Source organism: Equus asinus, chromosome 1 (assembly GCF_041296235.1).
Source record: "Equus asinus isolate D_3611 breed Donkey chromosome 1, EquAss-T2T_v2, whole genome shotgun sequence".
Classification (NCBI taxonomy): Eukaryota; Metazoa; Chordata; class Mammalia; order Perissodactyla; family Equidae; genus Equus; species Equus asinus.
This window is the reverse complement of record NC_091790.1, coordinates 118,787,687-118,800,016: the sequence shown is the minus strand read 5'-3', so window position 1 is coordinate 118,800,016 and position 12,330 is coordinate 118,787,687. Positions and strand designations below refer to the sequence as shown.

Genomic DNA, 12,330 nt, shown 5'->3' with positions numbered 1-12,330 from the left:
ACATATGATCTCTCTGCTCATTAGATTCTTCCTTAAAGAATCAAAATTCAGGGTACAGACGAAAATTATCAGGAAATCATTTCCCTAACACATAATCTAAAGAGGCTGGCTCACAAATAGAAGTATTCCTTCCAAAACATCATTTCAAAAGACGTTGAGAAGTTCCTCCCCTACCATCAGAACTCCGAAGTGTGTGAGGTGGTTACAGAGGCAGACCGTCTCGCTTGCATCTGAATGTCCTTGTGTAACACATCCTGATGTGTTCCAAAATCCAGAAGCTTCTGTGGGAGGAAGTCAACAAACAGTGTGAAAATAACCGCGGGCCAGTTCCTTCTCTGTAGCGGATGATAACTTCTTTAGGGAAATATGCCCCGGGCTCTTCTGCCTTACAGTTTATCAGTAACAGATTCTATTTTGAAAGCTGCCCACACTTAGATTCCTGGAATCACAGAATGCTAGCGCTGGGGGGCAGCTAGAGATGACGGAGGGTGGTTTTAATTGGGTTCCACCGAAGTGCTTCAGGGGTTCTGCAAAATTTGACTCAAGATTAATTTTTAATATACTTCAAAATCAACTTCCATAAAAAGAAAACCCCTTTTCAAATAGGCTACATTCTAATGAAGTCTCTGGAGATCAACATACTTTTTTTTCCTTGGATCAGCCTATGTTTTCGTGAAGACATGGGAACAAAGGAGGTCAGCTTTCTTGGAACATGCATTATGTACACAGCAGCCGTGTACGGTGGCCACTTATTATAAACACATTTAACACATTTTGTCTGACTTTTATGGTATGATACGGAATATGAGCAACTCATGAATGGGAAGAATATTTTAAGACTTCAAGGTGGTATCATTTTTAACAATGTATCTAGTAAATCAGGATCTTCTCAGAACTGTAACTAAAACCCAAACAATCACAAAAAACTTTCCAGCTGTGATCAGAAGAACCCAAAAAGGGGGGTTTGAGACCCTTCACACTACATTTCTACCAAGAAGCAGCCTGTACTGATAATTGGTTCCCCAATAACCCCACTGGGGAGCCGTGAGGGAAGGTGACCCTTAGGGGGCAGAGGTGGGAGGTCTCACCACTTGTCTTTCCTCTCAGAGATGGCCACACCTCACACCTACTGACTGATCCCTTAATTTTGCATTTCTCTCTTGATTGTCAACTGTCACTTTGGAGGCAGAATTTCCTTTCAAGTAATATATATCCATTCTAACCGTTCCTTTATTTACAGTTCTTTAGAGTTCTTTAGTCTACTTTCACCCACCATCTGAGGTCTGGAAGCCAGATTTTAAACTGTATGCCTTGTGCATATCAGATAATCTCCTCAGAGGTGTCCCAGAAGAATGAAATCAAGCATATATCAACACTCATCTGAAAGTGGCAATAAAAATGCATATTTTATTTTACAAATAACTGAAATTGAAGAGTTTGTTTGATTAAAAAAAAAAGTCAAGTCTGCCTATTTCTTCTTGAAATGAATAAAAACTCACAGAAATTAAAATTCACTTCCCAAGCTACCTAAACTAAATTTTGCAGCTCAGTTGCCATCACACTTATAACGTGACTCACCCTCGTTTGGGGTGGAATTTAAGGAAACGGGGGTGTCTAACAATGTTTAGAATTCAGTTGTTATTCAGACAGCCAATGTTTTAAAACTTACCACCATTGTCCAGATCCCAGAAGGCACAGACGGGATGATGCACAGCCTATATTAACAGAAGAATAAACATGTGAAATTGTGTTTAAAATAAATGAAAAATCCCACAATTTGAATATGGGAAAAGAATTAAAATGCTAAAGTTTTCACAAAGATCAGCATTAGTCACGCCAACACAACCCAAGAATGGCAGGCTGTTTGGGAGGACCGCTCACAAAGACTTCAAGCGGAAATCCATGACAGCCTCAGGAGGAGCCAGGCGCCCTCTACTGTTGGCTACCACATATATCTCATCATCAAACCCAAGTCTTAGCTTTCAGCAAAGCTCTTTACACTGTAGTTTCACTTCCTCTTCAAAATTCTCTTTTATGTCCAGCAATATGCCCAAAAGAACTGAAAGTAGGAATTCAGACACATTGCACACCCATGTTCACAGCAGTGTTATTCACGGCACCCAGAGTGTGGAAGCAGCCAGTGTCCATCAATGCATGAATGGATACACAAAATGCGGTGTGTGTCTACGCACACACACACACACACAGCGGAATATTATCCAGAGTTAAAAGGAAAGGAGATTGTGACACGTATTATAATACGGATGAACCCTGCAAATATTAAGTGAAATAAGCCAGTCATAAAAGACAAATACTGTACGATTCCACTTAGACTACGTGCCGAGAGTAGTCAGATTCATAGAGACAAAGAGGAGAGGGGTGGCTGCCCGGATCTGGGCGAGGGGGACGGGGCGGTGTTGTGTAATAGGGGCACAGCTTCAGGAGTGACAGTTCTGGACATGGACGGTGGTGATGGTTGTGGAACAAAGTGAATGTACTTAATGCCACAGAACTGTATGCTTAAACATTAAAACAGTCAATTTTGTTATGTATATTTTACCACAATAAAAAGAATTCTTTATGGATGAAGGAGCTGAATCAGAGGCGGCCACAGGTAGAAAGAGGCGGCTTTGGAGGGCTCCATGACTGTGCAGGGCTAGTCCTTAGCCAACTGCCTCCCAGCCCGCTCAGCGCCGCCTCCTCCCTGCCTGCTTCATAAGTGGCAGAATCGGGACTGGACCCTCCATAAAAGAGGGAGCAGCCTGGGCCTTCTGGACAGTAAGAACCCTCATATAATTTTATCAAATAAACTGATGTCAGCAAGGGTAACAAAGCAATAAAAAAAGGCAAGCTTTGCCAAGATTTTAGACACCTGCTAACCTCTGAAAAACGTCTCCTCTCCTGTTCCCCCTCGGCTTTCTCAGTTGCAGTAATCTTGGACTTCAAAAAACAACCAAAATCTTTAATGGCAGGATTGTGCAACTGTATGCATCTAATTTATCCGAAGTAATATCTGTTATGTCTTAAAGACAGTGGTCCTTTTCTTCACTCCCACTCTCCCTCCGATTACTGAGTCCCAGACAAGACGGCCAGGTTGTCCCGTTGACCTAGAGCACAACTTGGACCGGCTGCTCCCTTTTTGGAAAACTGCCTCCCTCCAAAAAATTGCCAGCTACATCTTCTGATGGAGAGCACACGGCCCAGGAGTCTCTGACACAGGCTGCCTCTGTTCCAGTGCTATTCGCAGCATTTTCTTACCTGGCTTCTCGCATGCTTGATTTTAATTCGAACAGGATCCTTCAGACCCTGGATAGTAATGTTTCCAATACTGCATGCCATTACATAACTCACTAAGGTGCCTTTCTTGGTTTCCACATCCTTCGAAAGAAAAAAAGGTATCATTCGTCGGAAGTATACACTTTAATTTTCTTTCGCTGCTCCAAAATAAGCAAACTGTCAGGACTCTTTACACTTAAGATCTTCAATTATAAAACATCCTGTTTATAACATCAAATTGCTGGCTTTCCTGGAAGAGCTCTGTTATTTCCCTTATTATAATAAATACATTGAGGGGGCATAATCAGTCAGTGTTGTAAGGCAATGTTCAGAAAACCTCATTCTTGATTGTCGTGACTGATGCCAGCCAGTTCACATCTGAAACAATGCTACCTCATAAATAATGTAAACTCATAAAAGCTGTGAAATGATTAGATCATTTTCCTACTCTAGAAAATAGATGAAGTTGTTTGCCTTTAGAGAATTATGAAGGAAATATGGTGTGAAAAATGAAAAAAAAAAAAATTCACCTTTCACATCCCTGCCAACAGCTTGACGTGTTTCCCAACTTACGCCTAAACGTAATTCTACGGGATTAAACTCCATCCAGAACGTCTACCTTTTCTGACTGTGCACCTGCCACTGTCTGGAGCCTCCACTGCGGAGACAACGGTGGTCGGGAAATCCAACCAGTGAATCTGTGAAATGACCGGAACCAGCAGACTGCCTCTCCAGTGAGGTCCTCTCTTCCTCTCCTTGCGTTTTTCTTGTCCAACCTCCTGAATGTCCCTACCTCAGCTTATGAGTCAGTTGCTTTGGAATAATTACAGAATTTCTTAAATGCCAAATAAATCTCAGCAACCAGAATGCAGCTTTTTATCACTCTCGCGTGGTCACTCTCAATAAGGTTGGCTATTGCTTGGGGATACGCAGCCTTTTCTTAAAAAATACTCATATCTTGTTCATGCTGTTCTGGGAGGACCATAGACCCTTAAAAGGTTTTCTCTCTGCTATAAATTTACTTTAAAAAACAAACATATGTTTCCTAAGAGGAACATTGACTGGGAGATGCCAAAGGCAAAGGAAACGATGACATGGAGAAGATTCGAAATGAAATGACGACACGTTTCTAGAACCCTGGGAGTTGTCTCAGACCGCCCCCGCCCCCCCGGGGCTGAACCCACCCCTGACGTTTCTGTATTGTTTTTAAAGGGGACATTGCTGTAAGCCTCAAATAATTTTAACAACTGCAGTTTCTATGTTCACAGCTTTTACATCTTTCAGAGTAATTACATGTAATTATCCTCCTAATTGACTCAAAATTTTTAGATAGCTTGTTCCCAAAACATTTGCTAATAAAATTTTAAAATTTTGGAGTTACTGTAAATGACTCCACGGTGTCCCCTTTGCTTACCCGGAGCCTCCTCTGTTGTTGCTCCACACAGGACGGACAGGGCGGATCGATCAGAAACAGTTCTACTGGCCGTGACACCTGCCACTTGGTCTCACAGAGGTCACATTGTTTGATATACAATGGTATCCTCAATTCAACAGGTAATTTTTATTTTTAAAAAACGGGCTCAGTGAAACTGCGCTAGATGGGGTTGTACTTTCAAAGGCAACCAGAGGTCACCAGTGTTTGCGAGCTGTGGACTTTCTAGTATCTAGAAATGATGCCAATAAAAATGATAATATGTGCTGAGCACAATGCCGCCCTACTCTGGGATATGCGAAGGCCAAAGGCCATTTGAAACACCAAGGGGAAAACTGATTAAAGCCAAGAATGCTGCTCATTATGTAAACAGTGCTTCCTGCTGGGGGAAAAAAAGCTTTTCTTTGGCACACAATTCCTTTAACTCTGATGGTCTAAATTGCTGGAGAGCATAAAATATTTAACAAAAGGAATAATAAATAATAACGTCTTGACAAATTCCATTTCTAAGTGCATCACGCAAGTCTTAACCTAATATTTGATTCATTTAAAAAACTTAAACAAGCCCTGTCAGTAAGCATATCGTTATCTGCAATAATATACATAAATAATTATGCTAAAATTTTTCATTTTCTGAAAATACAGTAGGTTAATTTCTCTATATCTCTTGATCTATTTTCAAGGAATCTGAAATTTTATTTTTCCTTTTGAGCAAAGAAACTCAATTTTCCATGGAAAAATTATAATTTCATGAACACTTACCTGAAAAAGTCCAGTTTTATTGAAGAAAGTAAACTGTACTCTTTTAACTAACACAGAATCTTCTTGACTTAAATTCTCAAGTAAGTTTGGAGGCAACATTACAGAAGCCAATGGATCCATCTGTTCACTCGCAAAATCCATCTGTCACACACGGAGACATATTGGTCAAGGAATCACAATTCAATCGCGATGACAACTTTATTCCATGTGCTGACGATGGCAGAGGAACCACCACGAGCATCGACTGGGCTGGGACCCAGCTTCCCTTTGCCTCTGAGGCAGGCACTGCCCTCCTGGGTGAATCCCCAACAGACAAAAGCATGGCCCCCATCATGGCTCAGGGTGAATTTTCCCCCATCGTCTGAGTTTAGTTTTACATGTGTGGCAAAAGACAAAAAGCACTGAGTTTAACCAAGGAAAGCTGAGATCTACAAATGAGTTAACACGTCCAAGTATAAGAATTAGATTTACCCTCAACAGATTTTGAGGCGTTCTCAGAATACAGTGAAAAATAACTACAACAACAACAATAAAAGAAGACTAAAGGGCTGGCGCTGTGGCCTAGTGGTTAAGTTTAGCACGCTCCACTTTGGCAGCCTGGGATCGGGTCCCTGGCACAGACCTGGCACTGCTTCTTGGTGGACATGCTGTGGTGGCAACCCACATACAAAACAGAGGAAGACTGGCACAGATGTTAGCTCAGGGTGAATTTTCTTCAGCACACAAAAAAAAAATGACTGGCGTCAATTTGCCTAACTGCTGAGAATGCGCTTCTCCACACAGGGGAAACAGCTGAAGTTCTATGCACACTCCGGGATGCCATCATTCTGACCCCAAACATCAGGCCAAACAGTGTTTTCCTGCAAATGGACTTGGAATGAGACCGAGGCTGACCGAGTTTTCACCCTTAAAATGTGAAGCGGAATGATCCAAAGGGGCCCCTGGTCTAAAGCAGGAAAAAAGTTCTTCCTTATAGCCAGATTTTTTTATATTTCATCTTGGTTTGTGCCCTAGTTAAGAAGTATTACATGCTGCATGTGTGTTCTCCGTGTCAAGAACAATGCTGAATCCTTTCACCTACCTGCATGGCTAACACTGTCTAACACACAGCAGGAACCTGAAAACTACTTGCTGAAGTGTCACTTGAACAGGCCAGAGAGGCTCTCCATCAATCCGGCCCCAGCTTTCTTGTCCAGCCTCCCCAACCCTGCCATTCCCAGTCTTCCATGTCATTGGTTCTCAAAGTATGATCCTCAGACCAGCAATATCTGCAATACCTGGGAACTTGTTAAAAGTACAAATTCTGAGGATCTACCCAGGACCTACTAAATCAGAATCTCTGGGGATGGGACCCAGCAATCTGCTTGACGAGTCCTCAAGGTGATTAGAATGCACAGGTTGAGAATCTGGCAAAGAGCATCCACCATGTTTCTTCCCACTTTGGGCCCCTAATAAAGCTCTTTTTTCTGACTGAGCTGATCCCCACCCCCACTCTCAACAGGGAGGCCCCGACTCACGCCTGGGCACTCAGCTCCACCATCACCTCTTGTGGAAGGTAGGCTGAGCCAGCCATCACCCAGGTTCTGAGAGCACACCTCTTGTGCACGCCCATATGCCTTATGCCATTGCTACTGCTAACCTTAGCCAACGGCCGACCTGCCTGCCACCCGTCAGACCAAGACCTCCTTGAAGGAGCAACTAGCAGGTGATCAGAAAGTTTTTATTTGTCTAGTTAATTACAATGAAAGGAACCACTGGCTTGTTACCTGGAAATAGGATTCATTATTGCTTGGAAGACCAATGCTAAAATTCGAAATTTCATTGGTCCCTGGGGACAGGGATGACACTCCAAGAGCCAAATTCCGCGTTGTGATATTCACATGTGATGTGCTGCTTAGGTCTATCTTGAAGGCCAATTCATCAATTGTTTTTAAAGCTCTAAATAAATGACAAATACCACTGTTAAGTAACACGTTTTAGGCACTGCAGATACATGATTTGCTGCAGGGTGAAATACAAACCAAATAAAATTGTCTTTAAATTTTCTGATCTTAACAAGAATACCCACAAAATTACCCCAAACCACAATATCAGTTAAAACACAAAATCATAGCAATGAATATACTCTCAAGAGAAATATATATTTTCCTTAAAAAGAAAATCAATAAACATCCTAAACAAATATTGTTTTCACTTATCTTAGCCTTCTTTTCCTCACATGAAAAATACCCCTCCTACTTCATAAATGAGTGAAAATCAAAGGAAATAATGTAACAAAAGTATTTTTTGAACTGTAAGACACTGTAAAAACAAGTTTACAATTATGTAGATAAGGTAAGTTAGAGAATACATATTAACAAAAATAAAAGTTCCATTGAAGAAATTTGGTTGAAAGAAAGGAAATACAAAGAGAGAATTAAATATCTGAATATTCACACATTAAATGAAATAATTGGGTACCAAGTGAATTGTGTATAAATAGGTACATCTCACCTGCCCCAAGAATTTTATTCCAGAAGTCACAGAGCTGTGGCAGTTCTGTGCTACGGTCCACAGGATAGTGACTTATAGAGACCAAGTCATGCCTAAAAGATGTGAGTTAAATGTTTCCTAAGTGTCTCCTTTGCAAGCAAAAAGAAGTGTCATAAACTAATATATATAATAGTTTATCTTTTGAATTAACCCCAGTTAACATTTTTAGATGAAAAAATGAAATATGGATTATGTTTTTCTGGGACTATTTATAGATCTAATCAGATGGAAAATGTTAATCAATTTGTTTATTTTATTTCTCAAAAAAAAAATAGAGGGGCTCGCTCCGTGGCCGAGTGGTTAAGTTCGCGCACTCCGCTGCGGCGGCCCAGGGTTCGGATCCTGGGCGCGGACATGGCACCGCTTGTCAGGCCATGTTGAAGTGGCGTCCCACATCCCACAACTAGAAGGACCTGCAACTAAGATATACAACTATGTACAGGGGGGGGTTGAGGAGATAAAGCAGAAAAAAAAAATAGAGAACTTTGAAGTTTGTTTTGTGAACGATCTTGGGAAATATCAATGTATCTTCTAGAGGTTTAAATTATGAAAGCTGGGCACCAAGCATTCAGATATGTGAGAAATTACATAACAACACATGAATCCAATAAATTTTACTCTCTAGAAGAAAACAAATACTTACTCAGAAGAAGACTCGAGCAAGTCACTGTCTGGACTGGTTAAGATATTAGAAAATATATTCATTAAAGTCGAGCCAAGCGTTATATCAATGTTTTCTTCTTTATTTACAATCCTCCTGACCTGTTCCACAATGCTGGTGATATTGGCTGAGTTTAAGGTCTGCCCATCACCAGTTAAATTTAAAATCTGATTGGCAACTTCATTTGCCTCCTCTAAAAAAAAAAGGCAGAAGAAACAACATACAAAGTTTTACCTATGTATTTTGGGCATTTCTAGGAATCTAAAACATAGTGTGATATTTCACTTCATGCTTGAAGCAACAAACTGGGTTTCCTGTGTGTACCCCCTTATCACAGTCTTCCCAGGGCAATAATATTTCTTTACTCACAGAGACTAACCTCTCTTTAGTAAGATATAAATTGCGCAACTTAGGTAAATAACTTGGAGGGGCGAATATTCACATATAGTTCTAAGAGAAATGCCCCCAGAATCGATAAGTGTATATTTGCTGTTCAAAAATAATATGAAACTATAAAACATTTATACAGATATCAACTTATATATTATTTTTGTCTTCTCTGAAATCTTCTTAGTCTTTTTAATCTTTTTCAGAATGAACAGAACAGAAAAACAGAATGAGGAAAAAGAGCATTTTCTCCCTTACATGAAACAACTATTTGCCAGCTTTTAATAATACAATAGTATCTTATAGCAGAAGAACAGGTCTGCAGAGATGAAAATCATGCAGCATGAGGTCATTGCATTTGTCTTTGAGAACTGAAGAAAAAACCGCTCACTTACTTGAACAATTGGAGAGGTCAGGGGTCCCCCAGTAGGCTGAAGAGGTGCTGTTAGGGGCAGGATGACTGTGAAACAAAGATATTTCAAATATTTGGCATAAATGACATTACAACTTACAAAACTAATTAAAAATAACTTTTAGAATTTGCTTCGATATCTAGGTAAGCTTCATTTGACAATAAAACTGTAAGACATGGAAATAAAACTCATGTTAAGAAATTCTTATTGGAAAAAAATCAGGTGCATGCATCACGGAAACAAAACACTAGCAAGAGCCTGTATCCTAACAAGGGTACATCAGGTCACACGAGTCAAGTACTGCTTTAAGAACTTTCTAGATAAAATCTGATTTTGACTTCATATAACTCTATAAAGCAGATTATAATCCACATTTTATAGATAAGGAAACAGACTCCGATAAGTCAAGGAATTTCCCCAGGTCTCACAGCCAGGGAGAAGTAGAAGCCACATTTCAACCCAAGTCAGCAAGTCTCTAACATGCCCTGCTTTCCGCCCTGCGACCTGCCAAACACAGCAGGAAGCTCAAAATGTTTCTACTTGGGCAGTTTTTGTTTCTGAATTCCCCCACCAGAAAACTGGAACTGGGGGCAGGGTGGAGGGTGAAGGACTGGATTGGACTTGCTACTGGGTGAATCCTCTGTCATCTCCCTGTCTCTGAGGTTTCTGTGAAGCATTCAGGGAAACTCTATACTCGGAGAGGCTCCACTAGCTGCTGCCTTAACCTGGATCCCGTCTTTATTCTCTTTCCACCTCTGCCCCCTCCAACAGCAACAACCAGTCCAAACTGTTCAGAAGTCTTGGAATTTCAGATGCCTGTTCCAAGGCTGTGAGCTGGCTCAGTTTATCCAATTACAAGGTACTTTGCTTGAGAGCCCCGCTCTGGTTTCCAAATTTCTCTCTTTCTTTGGAGAAGGCTAAATGAGCATGTTGCTTGAAGTGAAAAGGTTTTTCTTGGGAATCCCCCTGCCTCCTCTCTACCCTCCCTGGAGTGTATGATTTAGACATACACCAAGATTCCCACCCTTCTTCCCAATCCACACGCAATGCACTGGAACTACTGCGAGGCATGCGTAACCCTGGGAAGGCAGACACCGTGGAGATTTCCTGGCAAGAGTCAATCAAAGTGTTACCATGTCCGTGAGGCATAAAACCCCTGCTTCTCTAGACAGGGATGCTTGTATTCCGAAGGGGAGATGGTCGGCCACTGATAGCCTTTGGGGTTCTCCTCACCAGCACATATACCTATGTGAAAACAAGAACCAACATGAGAAATAGTCATCTAATTTTTCAAATGAGACGTGCAAGATGAAAGCAAAATGACAATGTTGGTAATTTGGTATTTAATTCATGTACTACCAAAATACTGGCTTTTTATGTTCGGAATTTGTAAAAATTTAGAAATTAGGAAAAATAAACATCCAATACATTTCAGGCACAAAAATTATTACATCTTACAAAACCATCAAATAAAAACACACACTTATGCGATTATAAACATGAAACACACTATCATTCTAATATAAATCGTTAGCAGATAAAATTAGTAAAAGAAAGGTTTATTCAAAATTTAAACACTAACATAAAATGAAAACAGTCCTGAAAAACTCAAAATAGAATTTGATCTTTTTTCAAAGAGGAAAGTCTATAAAATGATGCACCAATAGTGTCGTCATTGAGTTGTGAGCACATTTTATGGAAAATTTTCCAGCTGCTGTGGTTTGCTGGGAGAACGGCAGGAAGACACCTGTGGGCCAGCACCACTGCCTCACACACACACCTTCAGCCACAAATCATCCCACCTGGTGTGTCCACACTCTCGGGGCAGGCATCTTGACACAAAGGACTCAGATTTCACATTTGCAAAAATAACAAAATACAAGCAATATATCATCAATAACAACAAAATCTTGTATTTCAGTACTGAAAAACAGCAAGGTTTACCAGACTACTGGGAACCAGCATTGTAGTCCCCAATTGAGCATTTAAATAACTCTCCCATCAATATTCTGAGCCTTAAAATTGTCAGGGTTTGGTCTTTTTTTTTTTTCAATTTGTAGAAACTTTTCTTCACACGTCCACTTGCAGAAAAACAATAAAGCTCAGAATTTAAATTAAGTGGTATAAATTTCATGTCGAAGGACGCAGAGAGCGCTGTTCTGGGATTCCTCAGCCTCTGAGCACAGAGGTGGCTGGTCCTCACAGGGCTCCCCAGGTATAAACTAGCACTCCTCAGGGTGCTTCTTTATGGAGACTCCTAAGTCTGAAAGGGTAGCATCTGCACTCTCCCATCCCAAGGAGCCCTGTTTGTTAATAAGCGAGCGTTTCCCACAGAGACTCAGAAACTGCTGAGGATGGTGATGATGGTGATTTGCATCCATCCACCTCTCTGAGTTCTCCATAACTGTGTATGGTGACACATCAGAGATGGGTGGCTCCTCACGGCAGCGAAGACGCCTGCTTCCTGATCACACTGTGACTCTGGCCTCAGCTGAAATCACCCACTTTCCCCACTTCACCCTCCTGCGTGCGTCTAAGGAAAAGTGTCAAAGTTCTCTTCTCTTTTGATCTCTACTAATGTACCTAATCACAATATAACTGTAATCATATAACAACCTTAGAACAATAACTTTCCTTTTTGTTGTCCATATTTTTGATCATCTACTTTTCTAAAATATTCCCGTGAAGCCTCATCCATTTATTTACTCGAGTACGTAAGTGCCGGGGAACGTGCTGGGTGCTGGAGGAAGTGGGACGTGAGGATGGGAAAGAGAAATAAGATGTGTTCTCAAGCCAGAGGAAATCCTGTTTAAAGAAAATATATATAAGAACGCAAATACGTCCAGTCAGAGACAACGTTCTTCCAA

The 12,330-nt window shown here is 40.9% G+C and overlaps 1 protein-coding gene across 11 annotated transcripts in view; it reads right to left on the bottom strand.

The window, feature by feature from the left end:
• The window catches only part of ADGRG6 (adhesion G protein-coupled receptor G6), a 133,779-nt gene that overhangs the window by 29,148 nt on the left and 92,301 nt on the right, over positions 1-12,330 (bottom strand). For all 11 annotated transcript variants that reach the window (XM_070506355.1, XM_070506340.1, XM_070506363.1 and 8 more), the window contains 8 exons: positions 10,597-10,708; positions 9,446-9,510; positions 8,646-8,856; positions 7,237-7,408; positions 5,471-5,611; positions 3,259-3,378; positions 1,670-1,715; positions 175-281 (listed from right to left, as the gene is read on the bottom strand). In XM_070506355.1, coding sequence (XP_070362456.1) covers positions 175-281; positions 1,670-1,715; positions 3,259-3,378; positions 5,471-5,611; positions 7,237-7,408; positions 8,646-8,856; positions 9,446-9,510; positions 10,597-10,708 — 974 coding nt within the window. The remainder of the gene's footprint in view (positions 1-174; positions 282-1,669; positions 1,716-3,258; positions 3,379-5,470; positions 5,612-7,236; positions 7,409-8,645; positions 8,857-9,445; positions 9,511-10,596; positions 10,709-12,330) is intronic.